This window comes from Alternaria novae-zelandiae (genome assembly GCF_023758075.1).
Source record: "Alternaria novae-zelandiae strain BMP 2774 chromosome Unknown scaffold_37, whole genome shotgun sequence".
NCBI lineage: Eukaryota > Fungi > Ascomycota > Dothideomycetes > Pleosporales > Pleosporaceae > Alternaria > Alternaria novae-zelandiae.
The window spans coordinates 110,972-136,464 of record NW_026056997.1 but is presented as its reverse complement, the minus strand read 5'-3'; the positions used below and the strand labels follow the sequence as shown (position 1 = coordinate 136,464).

The 25,493-nt window shown below is 53.3% G+C and overlaps 11 protein-coding genes across 11 annotated transcripts; 5 read left to right on the top strand and 6 right to left on the bottom strand.

Annotated features, from left to right (window-relative positions):
• Positions 1 to 95: 95 nt before the first annotated feature.
• On the top strand, positions 96 to 3,297 carry J4E88_010686 (uncharacterized protein; the record flags this gene model as incomplete). Its single annotated transcript, XM_049404276.1, has 7 exons — positions 96 to 326; positions 379 to 546; positions 612 to 1,296; positions 1,345 to 1,904; positions 1,952 to 2,454; positions 2,502 to 2,581; positions 2,633 to 3,297. 7 exons carry the CDS (start codon positions 96 to 98, stop codon positions 3,295 to 3,297), a joined length of 2,892 nt encoding a protein of 963 aa, XP_049249998.1.
• Positions 3,298 to 3,430: 133 nt separating this feature from the next.
• J4E88_010685 (uncharacterized protein) lies at positions 3,431 to 4,261 on the bottom strand (the record flags this gene model as incomplete). Its single annotated transcript, XM_049404275.1, has 1 exon — positions 3,431 to 4,261. One exon carries the CDS (start codon positions 4,259 to 4,261, stop codon positions 3,431 to 3,433), a length of 831 nt encoding a protein of 276 aa, XP_049249997.1.
• Positions 4,262 to 4,538: 277 nt separating this feature from the next.
• Positions 4,539 to 5,978, top strand: J4E88_010684 (uncharacterized protein; the record flags this gene model as incomplete). Its single annotated transcript, XM_049404274.1, has 2 exons — positions 4,539 to 5,741; positions 5,817 to 5,978. The coding sequence occupies 2 exons, from the start codon at positions 4,539 to 4,541 to the stop codon at positions 5,976 to 5,978; spliced, it is 1,365 nt and encodes a 454-aa protein (XP_049249996.1).
• A 348-nt stretch (positions 5,979 to 6,326) lies between these two features.
• On the bottom strand, positions 6,327 to 8,104 carry J4E88_010683 (uncharacterized protein; the record flags this gene model as incomplete). The annotated part of the gene is made up of 3 exons (XM_049404273.1): positions 6,327 to 6,416; positions 6,476 to 7,915; positions 7,982 to 8,104. The coding sequence occupies 3 exons, from the start codon at positions 8,102 to 8,104 to the stop codon at positions 6,327 to 6,329; spliced, it is 1,653 nt and encodes a 550-aa protein (XP_049249995.1).
• A 220-nt stretch (positions 8,105 to 8,324) lies between these two features.
• On the top strand, positions 8,325 to 9,121 carry IMP3 (Small subunit (SSU) processome component; the record flags this gene model as incomplete). Its single annotated transcript, XM_049404272.1, has 3 exons — positions 8,325 to 8,369; positions 8,519 to 8,887; positions 8,966 to 9,121. 3 exons carry the CDS (start codon positions 8,325 to 8,327, stop codon positions 9,119 to 9,121), a joined length of 570 nt encoding a protein of 189 aa, XP_049249994.1.
• A 444-nt stretch (positions 9,122 to 9,565) lies between these two features.
• On the top strand, positions 9,566 to 11,738 carry J4E88_010681 (uncharacterized protein; the record flags this gene model as incomplete). The annotated part of the gene is made up of 4 exons (XM_049404271.1): positions 9,566 to 9,570; positions 9,781 to 10,001; positions 10,056 to 10,905; positions 10,952 to 11,738. The coding sequence occupies 4 exons, from the start codon at positions 9,566 to 9,568 to the stop codon at positions 11,736 to 11,738; spliced, it is 1,863 nt and encodes a 620-aa protein (XP_049249993.1).
• A 118-nt stretch (positions 11,739 to 11,856) lies between these two features.
• J4E88_010680 (uncharacterized protein) lies at positions 11,857 to 12,923 on the bottom strand (the record flags this gene model as incomplete). The annotated part of the gene is made up of 4 exons (XM_049404270.1): positions 11,857 to 12,027; positions 12,278 to 12,470; positions 12,607 to 12,681; positions 12,730 to 12,923. 4 exons carry the CDS (start codon positions 12,921 to 12,923, stop codon positions 11,857 to 11,859), a joined length of 633 nt encoding a protein of 210 aa, XP_049249992.1.
• An 822-nt stretch (positions 12,924 to 13,745) lies between these two features.
• J4E88_010679 (uncharacterized protein) lies at positions 13,746 to 15,527 on the bottom strand (the record flags this gene model as incomplete). Its single annotated transcript, XM_049404269.1, has 1 exon — positions 13,746 to 15,527. The coding sequence occupies one exon, from the start codon at positions 15,525 to 15,527 to the stop codon at positions 13,746 to 13,748; it is 1,782 nt and encodes a 593-aa protein (XP_049249991.1).
• A 385-nt stretch (positions 15,528 to 15,912) lies between these two features.
• J4E88_010678 (uncharacterized protein) lies at positions 15,913 to 16,965 on the bottom strand (the record flags this gene model as incomplete). The annotated part of the gene is made up of 3 exons (XM_049404268.1): positions 15,913 to 16,199; positions 16,688 to 16,768; positions 16,833 to 16,965. The coding sequence occupies 3 exons, from the start codon at positions 16,963 to 16,965 to the stop codon at positions 15,913 to 15,915; spliced, it is 501 nt and encodes a 166-aa protein (XP_049249990.1).
• Positions 16,966 to 18,108: 1,143 nt separating this feature from the next.
• On the bottom strand, positions 18,109 to 22,862 carry J4E88_010677 (uncharacterized protein; the record flags this gene model as incomplete). The annotated part of the gene is made up of 5 exons (XM_049404267.1): positions 18,109 to 21,072; positions 21,125 to 21,385; positions 21,435 to 22,266; positions 22,314 to 22,667; positions 22,717 to 22,862. The coding sequence occupies 5 exons, from the start codon at positions 22,860 to 22,862 to the stop codon at positions 18,109 to 18,111; spliced, it is 4,557 nt and encodes a 1,518-aa protein (XP_049249989.1).
• Positions 22,863 to 23,662: 800 nt separating this feature from the next.
• Positions 23,663 to 25,380, top strand: J4E88_010676 (uncharacterized protein; the record flags this gene model as incomplete). Its single annotated transcript, XM_049404266.1, has 3 exons — positions 23,663 to 23,976; positions 24,024 to 24,548; positions 24,597 to 25,380. The coding sequence occupies 3 exons, from the start codon at positions 23,663 to 23,665 to the stop codon at positions 25,378 to 25,380; spliced, it is 1,623 nt and encodes a 540-aa protein (XP_049249988.1).
• Positions 25,381 to 25,493: the final 113 nt, after the last annotated feature.

Below are 25,493 nucleotides of genomic sequence, written 5' to 3'. Positions count from 1 at the left end.
CTTCACGACGCTCCCGATACCCCGCACGCTGTTACTCCAAGATGCGATAGGCTAGCCGCTGCACCATGTAGACTTGTCCTGCCCGCGACCTCACCATGGACGTCAATATCACTAAAGCCCTCAACGACAAGCTCTACGACAAGCGCAAGAGCGGCGCGCTCGAGCTCGAAGGCCTCATCCGCGACGCCCTCGCCGCCCAGGACCACGACAGGATAGCCCGCATCGTGCGCCAGCTGTGCCAGGAGTACGCCTATGCCGTCCACCAGCCCCACGCCCGCAACGGCGGCCTGATAGGGCTGGCTGCGGCTTCGATAGCCCTGGGCCCGGTGCGCTACATATCTCACACACAGCTTGATGTCCCTACTGACATTTCCCCAGGAAGTCGCCCGCTATCTCGAAGAAATCGTCCCCCCGGTCCTCGCGTGCTTCAGCGACCAAGATGCCCGCGTTAGGTACTACGCGTGCGAGAGCATGTACAACATCGCAAAGGTCGCCAAGGGCGAGATACTCGTCTACTTTAACCAGGTCTTCGATGCCCTGTGCAAGGTGAGAAGACCCATAATGCCTCCTGCAACTGGTGAGACAAGGCTAACACGGCCCGGACCGTCCAGATGGCTGCAGATTCGGAGCTCTCAGTCAAGAACGGCGCCGAGCTGCTCGACCGCCTGATCAAGGACATCGTCTCCGAGTCGGCTGCCAGCTACGTATCCGTCCTACACGACACACCCGACCAAGAAGACCCCGAAGACGAGCCCCACCCATTCGCTTTCAACCTCGAACGCTTCCTGCCGCTCCTCGAAGAACGCATCTATGTCCTTAATCCGTTCACACGTTCCTTCCTGGTGGCATGGATCACGCTGCTAGACTCCATACCCGATCTCGAGCTCATCGCCCATCTCCCTCGCTTCCTCGGCGGCCTCTTCAGATTCCTGAGCGACACCAACCAAGATGTATACACCATGACGCAGGCGGCATTGGACAGATTCCTAAGTGAGATCAAGAAGATCGCGCGCATCAAGAAGGGCATAGCAGAGAGCAAGAGGAGCAACAGCAAGGATGACCGCAGGAACTCTACGGGTAGCATCCATAGTGGTAGCGAAGCGACAGACAGCACCCCTCTCGAGCTGGACGATTCCATCAACGACAAGGGCGAGGCAAGCGGAGAGAGCGGCTCCATCTCTGGCGACAGCGGGAAGTCTGTCAACGGCGACGGAAACTGGATACCTGGCCAGGATGTGCACGTAGACCATCCCAAGATCCTTGAGATTCTAGTCGACTTCCTGGTGCCCCCATCAGGTAGGATTCAGAGACACTTGAGAGAGGGGTCGGAGCTAATTTGTGTAGGCACAGAAGAAGAGCAAACCGAAATACTGCTCACGGCACTCCGCTGGATAGACAACTTTTTCGACATTTGCCCAGAGGACATCATGCCGTTTGTTCCCAGTCTATTGTCGCACGTCCTGCCGCGCATGTCGCACGACGTCGACACCGTTCGCAAAGCTGCAGTCAAGGTCAACGCCTCGTTGATGGACTATATACTGTCATTATCTGACGATAACCGCCCCCGCGATGGTGCTGCAGGTGGACAGATTCAGCTACCGCCTTCCCTATCTGAGCTAGGTAAAGAGCTCACCGGCACGCAGCGGCGCGATTCTAATCTATCTGGCCGATTGCTCAAGGCAGTCATCCGCGATCAGGCAAACAAGGCTGAATCGCCAGATGGCAAGGGTACACGATCGCCCACACCAGCAGAGGAGCGAGGCCCATCCCCGCGTCCAATACCAGAGCTGGACTACCAAGCGGCTGTCAGCGCTTTGACACTGCAGTTCTTGAATGAACACGAAGCCACTCGCGTTGCGGCCATAGCATGGCTGATAATGCTCCATAGAATGGCACCTGGCAGAGTAGGTCTCGAGTCAAAGACAGCAAGACAATCACTAACAGCTTCTAGATACTGACAGTGGACGACGGCACATTCCCTGCATTGCTAAAGACGCTTTCGGACCCTTCAGACGCAGTCGTTACGCGCGACTTGCTTCTTCTCTCACAGATCTCCCTGCACAGCGATGATACCTACTTCACTTCATTCATGGTTAATCTCCTGAAGCTGTTCTGTACAGACCGCCGACTCCTCGAAACTCGTGGCAACCTCATTATCAGACAGCTCTGCATAACATTGAGTGCTGAGCGTATATACCGCACCATGGCTGATTGCCTTGCGAAGGACGAGGACGTCGAGTTTGCCAGTATCATGGTCCAAAACCTCAACAACAACCTCATTACTGCACCAGAGCTTGCTGATCTACGAAGACGGCTCAGGAACCTCGACAACAAGGATGGCCAATCGTTCTTTGTCATTCTATTCAAGGCGTGGTGCAACAACGCTGTCGCTACATTCTCGTTGTGTCTTCTTGCCCAAGCGTATGAGCAAGCATACCATCTGCTTCAAGTTTTGTATGTTCCTCAACGTGATTTTGAACGGGCATTACTGACTACATTAGTGCGGACCTTGAGATGACCGTCAACATGCTTATTCAAATCGACAAGCTAGTCCAGCTACTCGAATCTCCCGTATTCACATGTAAGGCTCCTTCCTGCTCAATCTCACTACCTTGCTAACTGTGATGGTCAGACCTGCGCATGCAGCTCCTCGAGCCAGAGCGATACCCGCACCTCTACAAGTGCATGTACGGCCTGCTCATGCTGCTGCCTCAATCGTCTGCGTTTGCAGCGCTGAAGAACCGTCTCAACAGCGTCTCGGCTATTGGCTACCTGCATATTGCGCCGCAACGCAGCAGCTCGACGTATGTGCACCCTTCCTCCTCCTCCCCTACCCTAAACCACTTGCGGCAAAAAAGCTCAGAAGTTGGCTCGAACAGCAGTGCTAGCAGCGGCATTCCATCCTCTGCAGGATCCAATGTGTCGACGTTCGAACGTCCTGGCCGCTTGAAGCCAAGGGATGGTCTGGGTGGCCCCGAGGCTGGTGGAACCGTTAAGTGGTCAGAGCTGCTCGACAGGTTCAAGCAGACGCAAGAGAAGGCGAGACGCACTCAGCGAATGGCGAGTATGGGCGAGGAGGAGGAGATGCAGGAGAAGATGGGGCCAAGAGCGCCTACACCGAGCGCACCCCCCAAGAGCGTTGCTGGGTTGAGGCCTGGCAGTCCGGCGAATGCGATGCGACCGCCTCCCCAACCTGCGCCACCGGGTCCAGTGCAGGGCCATAAGCCAAGGTCCAGTCTGAGCAACCTGGGACGATTTGCTGGGGGTGTAGCCGGACGAAGGAAGGACAAGAAGTAGAAGTGGAGGCTTATTTCTAGCTTGCGATTTGTGCGTTGGCGCGGGGACTTCAACTGCATTGCAGGCGTTGTTTGGGCAGCAGTAATGATGGGTATTCTTCCAAGCATGAACTGGCGTAATCTGAACCGTATCTTCAACGATGCTTGCCCTTTCTGAACCTGACTCCATCCACGTCTTTCTCTTTCCACCCTGTCGTGTCACCCTCCTTGTCATCGTCCTCGCCCAATACCCATGTCTTGACAATCTCCTTGATCTCCGGTTTCTTCTTTTCTAAGCGTTTCGCTTCCTGCACCTTCCTCACATACCCACTGTATACAGCTACCTCGGCAACTGCAATACCCAACGATCCTCCCATGCTCAGTCCTAGTCTACTGCCTACACTCCAGTGTCGCGCTGCTACCCATATGAAGACCGCTACACACACAACCGAGACCAAGATGTTTATGATGAGGATGATCTGCCGATGCACTTCCTCATATGATAGTTCGTCTTCCTCGCTAGTAGTCTGTGTTACTCCTATCGAGAATGGTTCTGGGGCGCGGGGGAAGCGCTGCGAGAAGGATTCGCGCGTTGGTGGTGGGTGTAGCATGCGTTCATAAGAGAGGGCTTCTTGCTCGGCGCGCAGACGGGCCATCAGGGCGTGGTATTCGGGGGTTTGCGTGGGTTTGGGGGCAGGCGGTGGAACGTATATTGTTGTGTTGTGCAGGAGGGCCGCGAGGGTCGTTGGTGTGGGTTCTGTAATGTCTTCTGTGGTCTCTGGGGCGTCTTTGGTGTCTTTATCGACATGCTTCTTCAGCAGCTTTGACAGGTCGATCAACTGGCTGTGGGAGATGGGATTCCCGACTTTGGGCTCCGCAAGCGAGGGCTCGTCGACGTGCTGGAGTTTCTCGTAATCGTCGGCGGATACTTCTTTGGCTTTCGCGACTGCCCGGACGATACCGGGAGTCATAGTAAGCAGGACCATGGCTGTGTGGAGTGTGTTGTGTAGACGGTAAGAAACAGCGTCACAGGCACGCGGCATAGACGACGCGACAGGGATGTGCGGCGACCGAGGGGAGCTAGCGTTCGGAACGTCATGGATATTTTAACTTCCTCCAAATCTAGCCGATAGCTGCGGGCGAACATATCACTAGCCCACTTCACCACCACCACCCACTCTGTGTGTTTCTGAGACGCTGCTCCAACCCCTCAATTGCACCGTCTCTGCCCGTTTCAGACAAAGTTTCACGGCCCAACCCCCCATGACGAGCCGCACACCCCGGCTCGCGACGTCCATCGCGCGACAGCAAACTTCGTCACTATCGCACATGTCAACATGTCCCTACCGTAACGCCGCCCTCGCCCGCTCAATACACACGCAGAAAAATGCGACACCAAGCCTCCACCACCCCTCGCGGCGGCGAAACCAGTCGTCCTGGGCCGCCGCCGCCCACGTAGCGCAAAACGTCATGTCGTCGCCGCCACCCGATGCGCCCATCAAGATGGACCCCTTCCAAACCGTCGCCCGCGAAATGAAGTTCCTCACCGGAAACATACGATCCCTACTCGGATCCGGGCACCCCACCCTCGACACCGTCGCAAAGTACTACACCCAGAGCGAAGGAAAATACGTGCGCCCCATGCTCGTCCTGCTCATGAGCCGAGCCACAGCCCTCACACCACGGAGTTCAAGACGAGACCTCGGAATCGGGAGTCAAAGCGCGGATATTTCGATTACCAATCCACGGATCCTGGCAGATGAGAACCCAGATCAAAGTCCTATTAGCAGTATAAGACATGACTCTGCGTATACGGCTGAAGACAGCGATATCCTCCCTTCCCAACGCCGGCTCGCAGAGATTACAGAATTGATTCACACGGCTAGTTTACTCCACGACGACGTAATCGACCACTCCGTCTCCCGCCGCGCCGCACCCAGCGCGAACATCGAGTTCGGCAATAAAATGGCCGTCCTGGCGGGCGATTTCCTGCTTGGCCGTGCCTCCGTCGCACTCGCCCGTCTCCGCGACCCAGAAGTCACAGAACTCCTCGCAACCGTCATCGCAAACCTCGTCGAGGGCGAGTTCATGCAGCTCAAAAACACGGCTCGCGATGAGAAGAACCCCAGTTGGACAGAAGACACTGTAGCATACTACCTCCAAAAAACATACCTCAAATCCGCCTCCCTCATCTCAAAGAGCTGTCGCGCCGCCGCTATCCTGGGTGGCTCGAGTCCCGAGGTCGTGGAGGCGGCGTATCTGTATGGAAAGAACCTGGGTCTTGCATTCCAGCTTGTAGATGATATGCTGGATTACACGGTTAGCGAGGCGGAGCTGGGGAAGCCGGCGGGTGCGGATTTGGAATTGGGACTTGCGACTGCGCCGTTGTTGTTTGCGTGGAAGGAGGAGAGTAGTTTGGGGAAATTGGTGGGGAGGAAGTTTTCTGAGGAGGGGGATGTTCAGAGGGTAAGTCTTGAAGATGTCCATTGCCAGAGAAGGTATGGCGACGAGTTTGAATGTTATGCTAACGATATGACGCAGGCCCGCGAGATCGTCTCGCAAAGTTCTGGTCTAGAGCAGACCCGCGCTCTTGCACAAGATTACGTCGACAAGGCCATCGAGGCTATCTCCTTCTTCCCCGAAAGTGAAGCCAAGACCGGATTGGTGGATATGTGCACCAAGGTCATGAAGAGGAGAAAGTGAAACAAAGACTCGGAATCATATAAACGACACTCATCCAAAAGCAGCATCTTAGTTTGAGCCATTTGCAGAATATCTGTATGAGTACCATTCGCAGGTCGATATATGGCGCGGCATGTCTCAATAAGAGGGCAACCTTCCAGGATCTGACGAACAATGGTGGTCATGTTTCACGCATCGATGGTACTGGGAGTGCTGCACTACGATGCGGCAACTTTGCTGACGCGGTGTCTACTCGTTTCACGATCGATGCCTGGCGGAGATAACACTCTACTTCTGTATATATACATGTTTACGAAATACTAGAGAGGGCATAGTCAGGGATTCTCCATTGGGAGTCCAAACATATGTTTATATATCGTTTTCGAACGGCCGTACGACCTGTCCCTTTTCTTGCAGGTGGTCTTTGACTTGTTTGACTGTGTATTCGCCTCTGTGGAACTGTCAAGTTGTTAGTCATTATATCCATGTTCGGAATGAAAGTAAGAATGGATACTCACCATTCCAGCACCCAACGCAGCATCCGTCTTCGTCTTGGCAAACACCTCTTCGAAATGACCGGGGTGTCCTGCGCCACTACTCGCGATAACAGGGATCTTAATCGCGTCCTTGACGTCGTTGATGAGCTCCGTGTCGAATCCGCTGTTGCTTCCGTCTTTGTCGATGCAGTTTAACAGGATCTCTCCTGCGCCCATGGCTTCGACTGCGGTGACGAGTTGGCGGACGTCGAAGTCGCGGCCTTCGCGTCCGCCCTTGATGGTGCATTGGTACCAGCAGTATTCCTCGCCGTTGGGACCTGGAGTTGTGGTTTTGATTGTGTGGTGGGGTGTTGCGTCGGGCGAGGAGACGTATACGCGCTTGGGGTCTACGCTGATGACGACGGCTTGTCTGCCATAGGCAGATGAGATGGTTTCTATGGCTGTGGTGCCGGAGAGTTTGCTGCCTCGCGCGTAGTATTCTTCCGCTGCAGTAACGGCATCGGAGCCTATGCTTACTTTGTCTGCACCGGACTTGAAGTACATAGTCGCAATATCAAGAGCCGAGATCTTGCTTCCGTCTGTATCTACCGTGTCGCGTATGCCTCCGCCGATTGTCAGAGGCACGAAGACGGTTTCGCTGGTTCGGCGCAGGATCTCGAGCATGGGTGTGTCGGCTACGGGGCAGTTGCGGAAGGATGTGATGTTCAGGAAGGTGACCTCGTCGGCGCCTTGTTCGTAGTATTTCTTTGCCATTTCGACGGGCTTGCCTAGGTTGCGCACTCCGCCGCCGGCTCCTTCCTTTTCGCGGACATCGTATTGGTCGCCTTTTGTTACTACGAGATCGCCTTGGTCGTTGGTTCGGACGTCGAGACAGGCGATGACGCGTCTTGTTAGGCCTTCTCTTGTGTCGGCTGCTGATGGCTTCTCGGGTAGCTTTTGTGACATGTTGCCATCCAACCAAGCTTTTAGGACGCGTAGACCTGCTGCGCCGCTCTTCTCAGGGTGGAACTGTGTGGCGAAGATGTTTCCCTTTGCGACTGCGCCGATGAACTCCTCGTCGCCGTACCGTGCTGTAGCGACTGCCCAGCCATCCTTCTCCAGCAGGCCCTCCTCATATATCGCGGCGTAAGAGTGAACGTAGTAGTACTTGGACGTTGGTCGCAGCCCGTACAATGAGTCATCCGTAACTTCTCCGGTGCGCGATGTGTTTGCGCTATTCCACCCGATGTGCGGTACACTCTTGTCTGCGTCCTTGAACTTCCGTAGTCGCATAGGAATGACGCCCAGTCCCTTGACATCAGGACTCTCCTCCGAGCCTTCGAACAATGCCTGAACACCGACGCATATTCCCATGAAAGGTTTCCCCGCCCTGATGTGTTCGCGGATGGGTTCGACGTAGCCGGCTTTCTCTAGCTGGGACATGCAGTGGCCGAAGTGGCCGACGCCGGGAATGATGAGTTTCTAGGGGCGATGCTGCATCAGCACTTGTCAATTGTTGCGCGCGTCTTGGTGAGAGGGCGGTGGTACCTCGGCAGAGGGCACGTCCGCGGGCGTCTTGACCCATTCGACGGTGTAGCCAACCTTCTCGATGGCATTGACGAGGGAGCGGACGTTGCCGGCGACGTAGTCGAGCAAGTGAACTGTCGGCATATTCGTGGATGCGTTCAGAGGAATGACTGTAGGATGTTTGACTCGAAGAGTGAAAAGTAATTTGGATGCACCCCACGCGTCATTGGAGGGGCAGTCGCGCTACTGCTAGCGCCCGCTGCACCCCTGTCAAATAATTCTTTGGATCTTCATCGTCGTCGCGAAGCCATCGCAAGCACTCACGACCCACCACCCACGACAATCCCATTACAACCTCGTCAATATGGTGCGCAAACTCAAGCATCATGAGCAGAAGCTCTTGAAGAAGGTATGAACCACCTGCTCCACTCCACCACCGTTGCGCATCGCCGTCGGGACCGCCGCGCGAACAGCCGCTATTCTCGCCATGCCCAGCGGCGCCCTCTCCTGTACATGGAGAGATAACGACTTATTAAGAGGCACTAACACTTTTGACAGGTCGACTTCAACACCTACAAAAGCGATAATGACCACCGAGAAGCCGCCGTCATGCGCCGCTACGCAATCCAGGGACGCGACGACTACCGCAAATACAATCAGCTCGCCGGCTCTTTGCGACAACTCGCACACAGAATTGCCAACCTCGATCCATCAGATCCCTTCCGCGCCAAGCAAGAGGACCTGATACTGGAGAAGCTGTTCTCGATGGGCTTGCTGGGAACCGGTGGCGGCGGCCGTGGAAAACTATCTGACGTCGAGCACAAGCTCACAGTGAGCGCATTCGCACGGAGGAGATTGCCAGTCGTCATGACCCGGCTACGCATGGCAGATCATGTACAATCAGCTGTTACACTCGTCGAACAAGGGGCAAGTACACTGGACTCCGGATATGATCTCTTTAGAAGTCATCTCTCCAGACACAGCTAGGGGCTAACAAACACACAGCACGTAAGAGTTGGAACCGATGTCATCACAGACCCAGCCTACCTGGTCTCGAGGAATATGGAAGACTTCGTCACATGGGTTGACTCCTCCAAGATTAAGCGCAACATCATGAAGTACCGCGACAAGCTGGACGACTTCGAACTCGAGGCCCTATGAGGTTTTACTTTCTTCTTTTTCAGCGGCGTTTGTGGATACAGCATTTGAAGGCGTTACGACATACTGGCGATATCCGGCTATGGCAAAAATTTGATCTTTGTTCTTCCACTTATAACTACCATCGCAATTCAAGTACGCAGCGTATCAGACGATACCATGTCTCATCCTACGAGAACGAGCGAATGCGATCACATGCCCGTGCTCAAGGGCGTTCGAATACGAGACCAGAGATTGGAAGAGATGCATTGGATGAATGGCACACCGGACGCTCTGGGGACACTAAAACTCCCACAGCAGTGCGATCTCCAGTGCGTAATCCTCCGCTGACTGTTACGCACACAGGACAACGATAGCCAACACCGGGTATACTAAGTCGGCATTGGCTATGTTTTTCCGACTGAAGGAGCCGTGACCAATCATGTTCCCTCACTGACGCCATACGACATGCCGTTCTTTACCAAAACCGGCAATAACAGTGCTTATGCTCATATCGGTACAACGCCCTCAAGTGGACTAGAATTTTGAGTTGGTTGCATGTGCATAAGTGCCATGTCGCTATCTCCACGCATGGGTGGGGATGTTTGGGTGAATTCTGGGGTCGCTGACGGATCACACTAGGGAACAGCGGGACGGTATTTATGACAGTGCTGATCCTCCAGCTCTGGATTCGGATATTTTCAGTACTTCGTACTAATCTTCTCCATTGTCGCTTGCTACGCTATGGCTGCGAAAGGAGACCGCGAGCCCTCGGTGGCACACATCGAAGCGCTCGAGCACAGCACGAATACATCGGATCACGACAACTACGTCCACAGCAATGATGCCAACGAAGAGATCGTCCGCCATCTACAAACCACCGGTGAAGATGTTGGCATGACCTGTGCGTAATGCCCGACATCCGGACTGGCCTCCAGTCATATCTAACTTATTCCAGTTCGCACATTGATGGCCGCCGTGTCCATGGCCATGTGCTACAACGCCTACCTCTTTACCCTCCTCATCCCACCAGCGATTCTCACGTACATCAATGCCGATCTTGGTCCGGATCCTAGATACACCTGGATCACGATTTCGTGGAACCTTGGTGGCGCGATGTTTGTCACTGTTGGTGGTCGACTTTCAGACATTTTTGGCAGGCGATGGTTCTTCATTGCTGGAGCTATCATTCTCATCATCGGCAGTATCGTTTCAGCAACCGGACAAAGCATCAACCAGATGATAGCCGGTGGTGCCTTGTTTGGCTGCGGTTCCGGCTTCCTGGAGATGGCCTTTGGTGCTGTCCAAGAAATCGTCCCGAGCAAATATCGCCATGTTACTATTGGACTATTCGACGCTGCTTCGATCATAGCACAGATCATGCCGCTGGTCAGTTGGGTCATCATCAAGCAGACTGGCAACTGGCGCATTTGCTACTATGTCATGATAGGCTTCCAGGCTATCAACCTTACCCTTCTGTTCTTCTTCTACCACCCACCATCCTGGAAAGACAAGAAGGCTGAACATGGCAAGACTGCTGGACAGTTGTTACGCGAATTCGACTGGTTGGGACTATTTCTATTCCTGGCCGGGTGTACACTATTCATCGTCGGTGTCAGCTGGGGTGGATCACAAGCTCCCTGGGTTTCTGCGACAGTGCTCGCACCTATCATCATAGGACTGGTGACCTTGATCGGTCTGGGATTCTACGAGGCCTACTATAATCTAAGAGCACCACTGTTCCCGCCACGTCTCTTCAGAGCATTACGCCACTTCACTGTTCCTATGCTAGTCATGGCCATAGGCGGGTATGTTGATCCACTCGATTATATGGCTTATGCTAATAGATTACAGAATGCAATACTACTCGAACGCAACCTTGTGGCCACGCCTATCTCAACTCATTTACGCTACCGACGAGATATCCAAAGGTTTATACGCCGAAGTCCTGCCTCTCGGAACCATCATTGGTGGCATCATCGTGGCTTTCAGCAAGGTCATCGGACACCAACGTTGGGTCATCATGTTCGCCGTCGCCCTACAGACAGCTTGTGTCGGTGCCATGTCTACCTCCACAATGGACAATCCCGTCAAATCAATCATTTTAACAGTCATCATCTCGACATGTACCTCTGTCAACCTTTTGAACGGCATGGTCTTGGTAGGCTTCGGAATCGTATATCAGGAAGACATTGGTACTGCAGCTGGTCTTGCTGGAACCTCTCGTCTACTTGCTGGCGCTGTCGCTACCGCCATCTTTGGAAACGTTACGAATAACAAGTACGGAGACGCCTTACCTGCGCGCGTTCGTGCTAATCTTGCCCCCTTCAATCTCTCCTCGGATATCGTCACTAGGTTGATCACCGCGGCGAGAGCGAACACAGCTGCCGGGTACCAAGCTATCCCAGGTATAACTCCTGCTATTCGAGCTGCAGCCAGTTTAGGGAATAAGCAAGCATACTTGGAGGGTGCGCATTTGTCGTATCTAGTGGCCTTGGCGTTTGGTCTGCTGGGAGTGGTCGCTGCTTTCTTCATTCCGTCGGTAGACAAAAGAAAGTACACCAGTAAGACCGTTGCTGTACAGAGACGCGACAGGAAAGAGTTGCAGGAAAAGAAGGTCGCGGGAACTGTAGGGCCATGAGTTCGTTTGCTCGTCGAGCTGCGTCCTTGTGAAAAGTTTTACATCAGCAATTACATGCGAGTATTACCGCACCATCTACATAACATCAGTGTCGCTTTCAAAAGACACGATCCCATGCTCAATCTTTCTTCTCGCTCGCATTTGCACCAATCTCCACATCCGTCTTCGCCCAGTATTTGCTAAGATCTCCAACAGGCGGACATACAGACCAGCGCATCTCTGCAGCCATAATGACGAAGAGCATGTACCAGCCCAGAAGGCCTACTATGAACAAGAGCGCTCCACCAGCCTGTACGCATCAGTAATGACCCCTCAAAAGCGCCAGAGTAACTCACCTTCTGCAACCTCCCCGCCCTCTCAAAGTCCCCCGTACTCAACGCCCAGTACGCTCCACTCAACACCCAAGCCCCGACCGTCACAAACCCGAAGATACCCGCAAAAACCACATTAATCCTAATCGTAAACAGCCAAAACGTTGCTAGCGCAAAACCCCAAACAAGCAAATACAACGCAATCACCGCGTTCATCTCCTTGCTCACCGTTCCTGTCGCTGCGTCGCCGGTGGGGGAGTAGGCGGCGGCGAGACCGAGGGTGGGCAGTTGCAACATGCCGAAGGAGAGCCAGAAGACGGCGAAGAGACCGCAGACCATCATGGGGAAGAATTGGGATTGGATCCAGAGGAAGATTGTGGAGAGGGTTAGGAGGAGGGGGCCTGTGAAGAAGAATATGCCGCTGGAGGGGGAGGGTTAGTTCGGGGTGGATGTGAAGGGAGAAGGGGGGGATGGGATGATGGGAGGATGGGAGGATAGGATGATGGGAGGATGGGATGGGAAGGGGAGAGGGAAGGGGAGAGGGAGGGAGGACGTACACAACTGCTTGCATTCCAGCGGCACCGCCCCAGCCCATTAGTACCATGGAGAACGTGAAGGTTGAGATGACGAATCTGCTGTGTTTAGTATCGACACCGAGCGAACCTTAAGGAGTTTCTTACCCCAGGAAGCCCAAAGGTGTCGCATTTGCATATTTTCCGACGTTCTCGTTTGCATGTGGTGTCTTCGGCGCGAGATACAGTTTTTCGAAGAGCTCTGGGCTGATCGATATGTTTGTTGATGTGTGAGCAAGATGTGGCTCTTTGTCAATGCGATCGGAGTCTGTGCTGTGCGAGGTCACTGTTGTCGTCGCCATATTTGGGTGGAGTGGCTATGTTCGCAGTAGTAGGGTAGGTGATGCAGAGGGAGGTAGTATAGTCGTATAGTAGCAGTACAGTAACCATGCAGCACAAGCATCGATTCAGGGTACACTATGCTTATCAACTCGAGAGCTTCCCTGTCCGCCATCGCTCACCACATCTCCTCCACATGCACATGCACAGTGGGGTACACGACCTCGAACGCCCTCTTCTCGGTCAACCACTCATCCATCTCACTCCGCGTCTTCCAAGCCGCCCGTCTCGGTCTCCGTGTACACAATCCTCTCCTCCCGTTCGTCAAATACCGCCGCCACGGCTCGGTCGATACTCAGCTATATCCCAACTGGCTGGATATATATCACGATTACGCCGAAAAGCCTCCTTCGCTACAGCTTGCCTTTGAGAACATAAAAACGATGGTCAGCATGTTGAATGCGGTGGTGGAGGTCGGGTGTTCCCCGCTCGCTACCCTTGTGCTGGGCTTACCCGGCAATTTCAAAGACGATGGTGATTGGCTGGGATGGGACGGGAAGGTCTTGGGTGTGGTCAGCGGGGACTGGGGTGTTGTGCGATGGCCGGATGGAGATTGGTGGGGTGATCTGGGGGTGGGGATCGAGTTGTGATGGGACGCGATGTGATGCGATGAGGGTTTGGGATTGAGGTGGGTGGAGTGAGGGTTTATCAACACATGTCTCATTTGATATCGCAACTTGAAAAAACGGCGATACTAGATGCACAAAAAGAACAGTGAGATGAGTAAATTGCTCTACGTAGGGGCATGAAGGACTCTCAGTGAACCGTGACAGCGAAACGTGTTGCTAGGAGCTCCAGGCTGGCCACCATGAGGGCCCGCGAGTCAACGCCCTCACGTTCCTATCCATTTGTATCTTTGCGTCCTCGCGTCCCATAGCAAACATGCGTTGCCAGGTTGCCTTGGTCTGCTTAAGCTCTTCGATTTCTTTCGCTTGCTCGCGTCGCATCGCACGTTCAAGTTCTTGCACCTCTTCGCGTTTCTTTGCCTCGTCGCGCTCCTTCACCTCCTCACGTTCCTTTGCCTCCGACCGTGCCTTAGCCTCGATCTTCGCTTTGGCCTCTGCATTCTTTTGAGCCTTGGTCTCTGCCTTCTTTCGAGACTTGGCCTCTGCCTTCTCTTTTTGTTGTTGTTCATTATCTACCTTAGCCTGACAGTATCTGCGGTAGTGCTCCCCAAGTCTAGGCATGACACCGAATTCATATCCCCAGCTCCACATCCATTTACAGAATCCAACCATATTTTCCAAATGCCCAGCTTGAGAGGTCGCCAGCAGCGCTGAAAGCCTCATTTGCTGGAGAGGAAGAATGTCAGCATCCACTATTGTCCCTTCTCTTCGGAACCTGGAGTCATAGGGTATCATGATGGTGTTGAGCATATCGACATAGGCGCCTGTGGGTGGGGTGTAGTTGCTGTACATCTGTACGTTGAGTACTTGTTTGGGGTATAGCTCGTGTCCCCATAGAGACGGTGGAGAATCTCTTAGTGGATACTTGACGATGGGAACGCTTCGATTCATGACAGAAGGACCCTTCTTGCTCAAGCCCTTTCCGCCTGACGTGTTGATGAGCAAGCCTAACATGCAATCGCGAAGCTTCTCCACTATGATCAGTGGATAGTTCTTTGCGCAGATGTACCCGAACTCAGTGTGAATGTCAGACGGAGACTCGACCATAGAGGGGCGCAAGACTGGGAACCAGCCAATGTCGCCGACTTCGAATTTACGTCGCTTAATGCGTTCGACGTCTTGGAAACTCTTCTGCGGTGAGCATATCTGGATACTCGAAAACTGCTGGTCCAATTTGACGACGGCTGTCACACTTTTGGGTGCAGGAATTGCTGTTCCGGACATAGTGTCCACTTCGATGTCGGTTCCTTTCGCTTCCAAGATAGAGGCTATGTCTTTGACGCTGACTTGAGCGGCAGTTATCGTGACGGGTGCAGGGATGGGGAAATACTTTCCAACACCAGGTATAGCGAGATCACTTTTGACGGCACGGTTCATGGCGACTGTTGCTAGGTAGGCGGCTTCGAAGGAGTTTAAAAGCTCAGTTTCAGACGCGCGGATCTTGTGCACGTAGTCTTCGATGGCGGTTGTGAGACCCTTCACTCCAACGTCGTCCCCCGTGTTTTCTGTCGATTTATTGAAGTCGGCTTGCAATCGTTCTTTCCCATGCTCCATCTCTTCAAGTTCGTGCTTTAGACTTTTGTGGGTGTCTTGTATTTGGCAGACGTTTAGCTGGCGGTCGACGGCGGCTTGCCAGGCCTTTGTTTCTGTGGTAGCAATTTGTGCCAAATCGGTAATGGAGATGACTAGTACTTCATGATGACTGGAAAGACGCTCAGTGTAGACTTCCGTCATTATTTTCGTAACAACTTCCTCGGCAAGCTTTGATTTGTGTGTCTCGAGATTGTCCTTGTGCTGCTGGAGTCTGACCTTCATTATTGATACCCACGCTTGTGTCTCTGTGTCGCTGAGTCGTGCGACCGCGGCTTCGTACTCCGCGACAGTTACCAGCGTGCGCCTAACCTTTTGCTTTGAATCACTTTTCTTGACAGGGCCTGCCATACTGTAGTCGTGCGCGGGAATGACGCGGGCACTCGGTTGATCGGAGACGCGTTCGTGAATGATAGGTAAAAGGATTCGTTGAAGTGATCGAGAGGGAAGCGATGCGACGGTAACTGTATATCTTTCGAAGAAATTGTGTCGGAGTAGTAGAAGATTAGGTGAGCGCAGTTGATGCGACGCGGGGAAACATTCGTTCAAATGGGGTCTCGCTTCTCGAAGTCGCCTTCACCTCCGCAATAGGCAACCGCGATTCCATCGCTATTCGGCGGCCATAAATCGAAATTTCAGTGAGCACAATGAGTCAAGCAATGCCACCCACACCAACACGGTCAGCCCGCTCTCGTCTCTCACCTCCCCTCCCTCACCCTCTCACACCACCTCCCTCCTACAAACACCCCTCAATAGCCCTCCTAACCTCCTTCGGCTTCGCCCCCGTAACCCCCTCCATAATATCCCCATCCTTAAACACACTAAACGACGGCATACTCCTAACCCCCAGCTCCTGCGCAATATCCTCACACTCCTCCACATCATACGTGTAAAACTTGACATTCGGGTACTCAGCCACCATCTTTGCGACTTCAGGGGCGACGATGTGGCAGTTCTTGCACCAGGTGGCTGTGCCTTCGAGGATGGTGACGCCTTCGTACATGACGGCTTTGAGGTACTCGGCTTTGGTGTGGAGGGTTGGTATGGAGGGGGTGGTGGAGGGGGTTGAGGATGTCATGATTGGGGAGTGTGAGGTGGTACCTGGGGAGGTATGAGATGGGAGGTCGAGTCAAGATGGATGTTTGGTGTTGTTGATGGATGTTTGGTGAGGCTGCAGGGCTGGGGTGGAGATGTGTGGGGAAGGAGACGATGATGTTGATGACGTCATCGCTTTCCGCGTGGAAAGAACGCCGACGCGATGGTCCATCGTCTCGTCCTCGTGCCGCTTTTTACGCATGCGATAGCCGACTATGAGCTTCGATTCCTTAGTTGCGCCTGAAAGCATACTTGTACAGTACGATGGAACACACGAATAAGCTGTACATCACTCATGCAGCATTCAGGCGCGCGCATCATTGATGTTGAAAGACATTATATTCTCATTTCAATATGGTATCATAACTTCATCTCTCCCCAAACAAGGCAATAGAGAGTTCCCTACTCGCCCTTACCCTGCTTTCCATAGAAAGCGTCCTCACCACCAAGTGCCTTGAGTGCCTCAGCAGACTTCTTCTTGGACTCCTCGCTAGTGTCTGCATCACGCGTTAGTCTCTCATCTCATCAAACACGCAGCTAGGTATCTCAGGGAATGCGTACTGGGGTTGCTCAAGTTGGCCTTGTGTCCCGAAGCCTTGTTGCTGATATCCTCGGTGGTGTTGTTGATATTCTGGTCCGCCTCGCTGAGACCGGGGGCGGTGATGCCCTGGTGAGAAACTCCTTGTCCAGACATGTTCGATGTGGGTGTGATGTAGAGTTTGATTTGGTCGTGGGTGGTTCAGGTAGATAGATTTGGTATGTGATGAGTGGTTGATGATGGATAGCCTTTCATAGATACCAGCACCCAGCCTTATATACCCATGACATACACACAACCAACCTGCTGCAGTACCTCCACATTACGTCTTCAGCGTCATCTGTCCGCTGGACCACCTATGTCATACCTGTCTTGGCATGAACCTATCTTCTCCACCCAACCCAGGTACAGCCGTGCCGGCGTAGCCACCAGTATACGCTAGGGGAGCCGAGACCCGATCGTGTGTGGTATCTGTCTCATCCCACCAACGTACCCATAGTTTGCGATATTGAATAGAGCGAAAACCTGTTATCGGTGTTTGCACTTGTTGTGCAGATGTGGGAGTGTAATGACCGCATCGCGTGGTGGTTGTCGATCATCGTAAAGGGTGGTCGGGAGAAACGGCTCTATCGGCCCTTCTCGATGGCAAGGCGCAGGCGCGTCACGATGCCACTCGGAACATCAACCATTGCTATTGCTGATTTCAAGCATGAGTTTTGGGTAAGGGTATTCCTGTCGTATTACATGCGGTACTTAAGTCCGTGTTTCTATCGTCAAGTCAACGTCTGGTCTCCGTTCTATTCATCTACATCAAACCTATCGCAATCATACCGTATACCAAAGTACCATCTCAATGACCTGCCCGAAGGACAAGACCGCAGTCTGAGTCGAAGGCGCACCCTATTCATTATGTCCATCTACCGGGGAAGAACAACGATTACCTAGGTATGAAGGAGCAGGGATTGCGACTTGTGCCCGACTAACAAACATTTTACGAGGTTCATTGTGACACCCCTTCAAAGAAAGATATTAGGTATAAGATGTAGCTAACAGGCTGTCGCAAACATTTCACGCAACGCAGGCTTCCAATGCCCATACCTACTCGTAACCGAATCACCTTGTCACACAGCCCCCCTCAAGGGGCTTCAATCCCGACTAGAAGAGCATCACGAAGCCTTAGCAAGTACAGAAAAACATGCCGTGAAATTTCGTGCGATTGCAACACCTCTAATATCGTAACTTATCTCGCTTCCCTCTCACACCAATCCATTCTTCTTCTTACTCCATCAATCCTCTATCTTACAACTCACCATGCCCCTCCCTCTCACTCTCAGCATCCTTCACCACCTTCTCCCTCCTCTGCTCCTCCTCCTGCACATCCACCACCCCCTCCCCCTCCCCCGCCCCCTCCCCATCCCTCTCCTCTCCCTTCACGCGTCTAGCCAACCCCGCAATCTCCCCATCATAAACATTCCACTCGGGCACCTGCCTCCTCGCCCTCTCCAACTTCGGCTCCTTAGTCTGCGGATTATTACAAAGATCAATCGTCTTCGCCTTGTGCAAATCCTCATCAGCGCACCAAGTCTCGCACCACAGCCACTCTTGTGGTAAACTGTGGATGGGGAGGTTGAACTGCATGTTATTGGGCAGATCTTGGTCGAGGTTAGAGAGGGAATTGGGGTCCGCGGAGAGGGCGTGGTATTGCTGGCGAAGGCGGTCGCCGGCGGCGAGTTGGCGGAAGCGGACTAAGTCTACGACGTACAACGCGGAGATATGGTAGGGGCGACCACGCAGGAAGTTAGCCCAGTAACCTGTTTTCCAGAAACGGAAGCCTTCCATTTCTGTGCGCGAGTCGCCCATGGGTGTGAAGCCGTAAGGGGCGCCTTCTAGGTCGTGTTGCACGAGTTCGTACATGTCTGTTCGCACGATTTGGTCGGCGTCGACGAAGATGACTTTTTCGAGGTCGAGCGGGAAGAGGACGTCTAGGAAGAGGATTTTGTAGCCCCAGATCTCGCGCTGCTTTTCGGTTTGGCCCCGCAGCCAGTGCGGCCATTTGTAGGTGACCATTTCGTATTCGAAACCGTATTCGGCGGCGATGTGCGGGAGGAAGGATTTGAAGCTGGGGGACAGGAATTGCTCGATGAACCAGAATTTGACGGTGTGTTTGGTGTGCTTCATGACAGATACCATCATGATGTTCAGCATGCGCTCGTATAAGTGGCCTGAAGCGACAGAGAAGATGTTGATATCTGCCTGCGTGCCCTTCTTCGCCGCTTTGCCTCCGGAGAACAGGTCAGCGCCCTTCTGCAGGACCTTCTCGGAGTCGAAGTTGAGACCAATCTTGCCGAGGAACTTGTTGACCTTCTGCGCGCTCTTGCCAACCAGCTCAGAGGCGAGTGACTCTTCAGGAGCGAGCACATCAGTCTCTTCCTGACCTGGCTTTCGCGATAGTCGAGGGAATATTGTCGCTCCTTGGAAGCTCATGAGAGCAATCTCGGTAGTCTCGTCACCAGGCACGGGTGCCCAACTGATAGGACCTGCACTATCTAGGCTAAAGACTTCCTGAGAGCGACCGCTCTTCAGCTGGATGTTGTAAAAGCCGGGAGTAGCCTTGAACTGGAAGTAGCCGAGATTAGCCATGATGATAGTATCCGCGAAATGAGGATCCCGCTCAGTAGCAAGAACAACTTCAGCACCACGCGGCGGCTGACCACCATTCGTAGTGTCACGAGAGTGGCCCTCGATAAGGATGTTCTCCAACTCATAGACAGCGGTGACATCGGCACCAGCAGGAATGGTACTAAGCTTGATGTTGTCGAGATCATAGACAGACTCTTTCGGAGCAACTAGCCAAGAGGGTGGCACATCCATGCCAAGGTTCAGCAAAGCCTCCTTGGGAATGCCATAGAAGTGGGTTCCAAGGCTTCCGATGGATCCATCGGCGACAAAGGATGGCCGAGCTTCGAGGACGTATCTGTAGAAACGCTTGACAGGAAGCTCTTGAAGCATCTGCTTGGGGTTGAGGAAAAGCTTGAGGTGTGTGCCCTCCATATCGCTGAGTACTTTAAGGATTGGTACCCACTTCTGTGCGAGCTCTGTCGCGGGGTCAATTGAGGCCACGATCTGGAAGACAGCGTTGTCTTCGTCACCCCGGAAGATAGCGGTGTGCTTGGCAGTCCAGTTGTTGTAAGTGCTCATCCTCAGGGTTGATGCAGTCTCGAAAATGCCTTCTGGAACGTCCGACACGGTGGAAAGTGTGACCAGCGACTGGATCTTCGCAACATCTATAGGAGATGCGATCTTTTCCATGAGGTCAAGATCGGCAAGTGCTTTGTTCAACGGCTCAACGCGTTTGACCTGCTCATAAGTGACGAAAGTCTCCACGTCATCGTATGAGAATCCGTAGTCTTCTGGGATGGGTCCCACGTAGCGTCCGTTGACGAGCATGCCGTTCTGTCCCGGCTTCAGACCGAACGCGTCGTAGATCGGCTCCGCAACCTTCCAGAATAGAGTGGAGTCGGCGGGAGTTGGTCTGTAGTTGGTATCCCGGTTCATGATCTCGGAGAGGGCTTCGCTTGTAAGCTTACGGTCAGACTTGATGTAAGTCTCTAGAAGATCTTCTGAGGCGTTCGACTGCTCCGCACCGGCTTTCGGGTTGTGTATCAGGACAGCCTCTACGTTGGGGTTTGCCTCACGGAAATCTGCCAGTGCTTTGAGAAGAGCAAAACCAGCCTCCGAGTCGAAATCCGCCACGAGCGTAACGTGAATCCAGTCACTCTTGCTAGCAGACCCCGATGCTTGGATCCGCGGCATCTTGTTATAAGCCTCGCCATGGGTCTCTTCAAATTCAGCCATATTGATGAGCGTAATGTTCTTCTCGTTCTCCGGGATGACGAGAGGATTGCGCTTAGCAGCAGCTGAGGCCAAGAAATGTTGCGGGACCCAACTATCGCTGTTGAAATTACCGTTGAAGACTGCTTGCTGAATCTGACGAAGATCCATGCCGACTCTTTGGCTGAGTGTTCCGAGCCATTCTTCAGTTGCGGGAATGGGGACGCCATTGACGAAGACTGGGGCTTTTGGGCCTTCTGCTGCTAGACGCTTCAGGTACTGTTTGGCACCTGTGATGCGCTGATCTAACGTCTCTGACTTCAGGACGTCATCAAACGCCAGAGCCTCCATTCCTTCGAGGAGCGCGGTTTTCTTGACTGTCGCGTGGAAAGTGGCTTGGTCTGCATGCGCCAGCTTCTTGCCATCTGCCAACTGAACTCCATGTCAGCGCAACATCGACTTCACAAGAGATTTCAACACTTACTACTTGGAGGTATTCGATCACAGCAGGTAGTCCGTACGCGTCATGCAAATAGTAAACTACCTTGGCCTGCTCAAGAGCACCAGATGTAGCGGTCTGAGGAACGATACCCCAGCGCAGTGGAATACCACGCCTGATAAGACTGAGGGTAGTCTCAAGCATGGTCGTGACATCCTCGGATGAAGTCAAGTCGACAGCGACGATGGCGTTGTGAATGTCTCTGCGACACGATGGCAGCTGACCAGGATACGTTCTTTGCAGTAACTGTAGTTATGGTTAGCTCGCGATCGATGATATGGATAATCGTACGCACAGCCCTGAGTTCACTTGGCCACCCTTCGTACATCGGGTCGTTTTCGATGTCGTTTAGCCACAAGATGACGTTGCCGCCTTCGGTAGCATCTCTGAAATCGTAACGTTGGGGTTCAGCATCCGTCTGAGTCTGGGCGATGGAATCATGCGACAATAGCGAGATGACTTCAGAACCGCTTAGACCCTGACTGCGTATCCCGTTGATCAATTTACGTTCACGTCGCAGATGTGCTAACAGCGAGAAGGGGTTCACATCGCGGGCTGGGATCTGTACGCCGTTGATCCAGATGACATTGTACCCGGTAGGGAGGAGTTGCTCGCGGTTCTTCAGATGTTCTTCCAGGAAGTCTTCCGACGCGTTGTGGGCTGCGATGATGGACGAGTATTTCGGAAAGTCTTGCACGAGCTTCATGAGGGTATCCATGGGTTGTTCGCTTTGTGTTACAAAGCTGGCAGCCTTCAGCCCTAAATCCGATACCTCGTCCTTGGACAAGGGCTTGAGGTCTGCGACGTCTTCATCGTCGTCTAGGCCGGTGCCCATTGGCTTTTGAGAAGCACTCTTCTCTCCCTGTTCAGCCTGCCTGTCGTCTATGACGATGTAGTCGGTCCGCTTCAGTTGTAGCTCCACACCGTATCCGTTCACTACCAGCGGCGTTGTTGGTGCCTTCAAAGAAGGCTTGTGCCGGACACGGTACGAAGTCTTTCCTTGTTTGGCTGTATCGCTCAACGTCTTGTGCCATTTCTTGAATCGAGGAGCGGTGATATCGGCGTATAGAATCGCAGGTAGAGCCGAGCTGTTGCCAAGTATGCGGTCGAAGGGTAGTTTGTATGTCCTGTTTGATTATCAGCGTCTGCCATAGGCCAAGCCAGTTGTACGTACCGCTCGCTCTCAATGTCTCCAAACGGCTCGTCTAGGTGTACGGAGCAGTATTGCTTCCCATGAAACGATGCCCAAATCTCGCATTTCTCGTTCTGCTCCGCCTTCAGTGAAGGCTCCACCGATGTATTGTAGAACTGGTAATGTGCTTCTATCCGCGGCGCAGCCGACCGGATTGAGAGAGCGAGGTCGAAGGAAGCGAGGGCTTCAGGCTGGGTGATGTGTCCGTCGCTTTTCAGGAGGTCCACAAAGGCTGTATACAGCGCCTGCTCTGTGGTCTTCTCGTCGAAGTACCCCTCGGATACGCGGTCGAGGATGGGGTAGTATGCCGTCGCATTCTCTTCTGCAGCAGTTTCTCTGGGAGGAGTTAGTTGTAGCTCTTGCGTTTGGCACACCCGAAGCTTACAATAACTCTACTAGGTATGGAGCTGGATTGAAAGAAGCCAGAAGCGCGACACTGACACCTGGACGAGCCGCATGCGCGCCAATGTGCCTGAAAGCGCTGAGCACTAAGAGAGCTTTCGCGCTCAGCATAGAGGCTGAAGCTCGCATCGTGTAAACCCGCCCTAAGCCCGGCAGGAATCGTGGTGGTGTGTAGCAATGACGAGCGATAGTCGTGATGTTTCGAAAGTTCAACTCCCGATCTCAAGAAGTTGCAACGTGTAGCATAACGTCGGATTGAAGTGGCCGGAGAACGAGGCTTGAGTTTAGCCACGTGATATGAAACAGTTCAGCGCATCGGAAATCTGCAGTGAAAACAGAAACGGCAGTCGCGTATAGTACGAGAATAATTGCTCCTCTACCGCGTCCCCTCCAGCATTTGGAGCTCCAAGTGTCAGGTACCAGATCCCTGCAGCCATGACGGCGCTAACGCGATAAGACCGCGGCTCCCTTATCGCGTCAGTCCCGCCGCCGAACCTCCGTCTGCCATCACACCCGACGGAAAGCTTCCGCTCTTCACTCCCCTGGCTAAATCTAGACGCGGCTCCTGCGCTGTGGAAGAACCTTTAGCAGAAGGATCCCAATCTATTCACCAAGTCATGACAAGGCTACCGCCAGGATCCTGCCCATTCACGGAGTTGCCGTGAGCTGTGCCAGACTACCTAGGTACTGAACATGTACTAATCAGCGGCTCACGCCCTACAAGGATGCAAGGCGTAGCCAAGAGCTGCAGTCAGACTCTACATCGAGGAGTATGATGTCGCAGTTACTATCGTCTTCCCGGCACCGGTCTGCCCTTATATAGCAGGGTCTGCCGCCTAGTATTTCCTTACTCAAAGAATATGTAGTGCAAATCTCGATTCATCTTCCACCACTTTTTTTCAAACGACTCATCATCACTCTTCTCCAACATGTCACAAACCGCAACATCGATCGAACTTGTGAGCTACCCAGAGACATCGATTCCAGCCCTCACTGCCATACCATTGGGCAATGGGGGAAGCAAAGATGCGCCGTCGATAGCTGAGGATTTACGTCCTATCAATGTGGCCCAGGACTCCTTCGCTGCTGAACAACGGAATGGTCCTGGAAAGGGAACGACGGCCATCGTCTTAGTGACAGTTGTTTGTGTTACCATGGTCAGCTCCATGCTGTCGGGTGTCATGACTGTCACTCTGCCTACGGTCGCACGCGAACTAGAGCTCGCACCTAGTGTACTCTTATGGTTTGTAGACACATCCCAAATTCCATACTACCTACTGACGAGTCCAGGCCAATCTCCATCTACGCCTTGACCTGCGGCTGCACTCTTCTCCTCCTCGGTTCCGTCGCCGATGTCGTTGGCTCCCGACCTATGTATTTGGTAGGATGTCTTCTCCAATCCGCCTTTACACTTGCATGTGGATTGTCGCAGACCGGAACACAGCTCATTGTTTTCCGTGCCTTCGCCGGCGTAGCAATATCCTTCTGCCTCCCCTCGGCTGTCAGTATCATCACCAGCACGTTTCCAGAAGGCAAGAGCAGGAACATTGCATTCGCATCCATGGGCGGTGGCCAACCCATAGGTTTCTCATTCGGACTCGTGCTCGGGGGTATCTTCGCTGATACCATCGGATGGCGGTGGGGTTTCCACCTCAGTGCGATCACTAACACGATCGTCTTCGTTCTTGGGCTGTTTGGTCTGCCAAAAGTCGACAACAAGCAGCCGCATGTCTGGTCCCGCTTGAAGAGCGACATTGATTGGGTTGGCATTCTCTTTGGAAGTGCATCGTTGGCGCTCCTCTCATACTGTTTCGCGTGAGTGTTGATCTCACATATCTGATGGCTCGATGCTAATGTCTTTAGTTTGATCTCCGAAGAGACTGCTAGAATCCGAGAGCCCACGACACTCGGTCTGCTCATTACTGCGATTGCTCTCATCCCGGCATTCATTTTCTGGGTTGGCAGGCAGGAACGACTGGGCCGGCCCGCTATCATCCCGAATTCACTCTGGCGCAACCGCATCTTCAGCATCATCTGCATCGGGGTCTTCATCACATGGGGAACATTCAACGCGGTAGAGTCGTACCACACGCTCTTCTTCCAGAACGTGCAGAAGCTGTCAGCAATCCAGACATCGATCCGGTTCCTACCCGGACCAGTAGCCGGAGCTCTCGCCAATCTGGTGATGGGCCTGATTGCTCACAGGGTTCGAGCTGACTGGGCGGTAACCGTCGGATTATTCTGCACGACTCTTGGCGGGCTGCTTATGTGCATCATACAGCCCGAGTGGTCCTACTGGAGCTGCGCGTTCCTTTCTGTGTTCTTCAATCCTATTGGTGCGGATGCGTTGTTCACAGTCTCGAACCTTGTCATCACCTCTGTGTTTCCAGCGCGGACGCAGGGACTCGCAGGCGGCGTCTTCAACACGGTAGCGCAGATTGGCAAAAGTGTAGGGCTGGCGACCAGTGCTGTCATTGCGTCTAGTGTGACGGAGCATTCGGGCTATGTTGAGAAACAGAGTCCTGCAGCACTCATGGAGGGGTTCCGTGCGGCGTTCTGGTATCTGTTTGCGTTGAGCTGCGCTACGGGTCTGCTGTTGGGGTGGGGGTTGAGGGGGATTGGACGAGTGGGCATGAAGAGGGAGTAAAAGTCAAATGAGACAGAAATAGGGTCTACTGAGATAATTGAAAGTAATGTTGCCCTGCCAAGCGTTACACCCGGGCGGGTTATATATATGGTGGAAGGTAGATGTGTAGCATG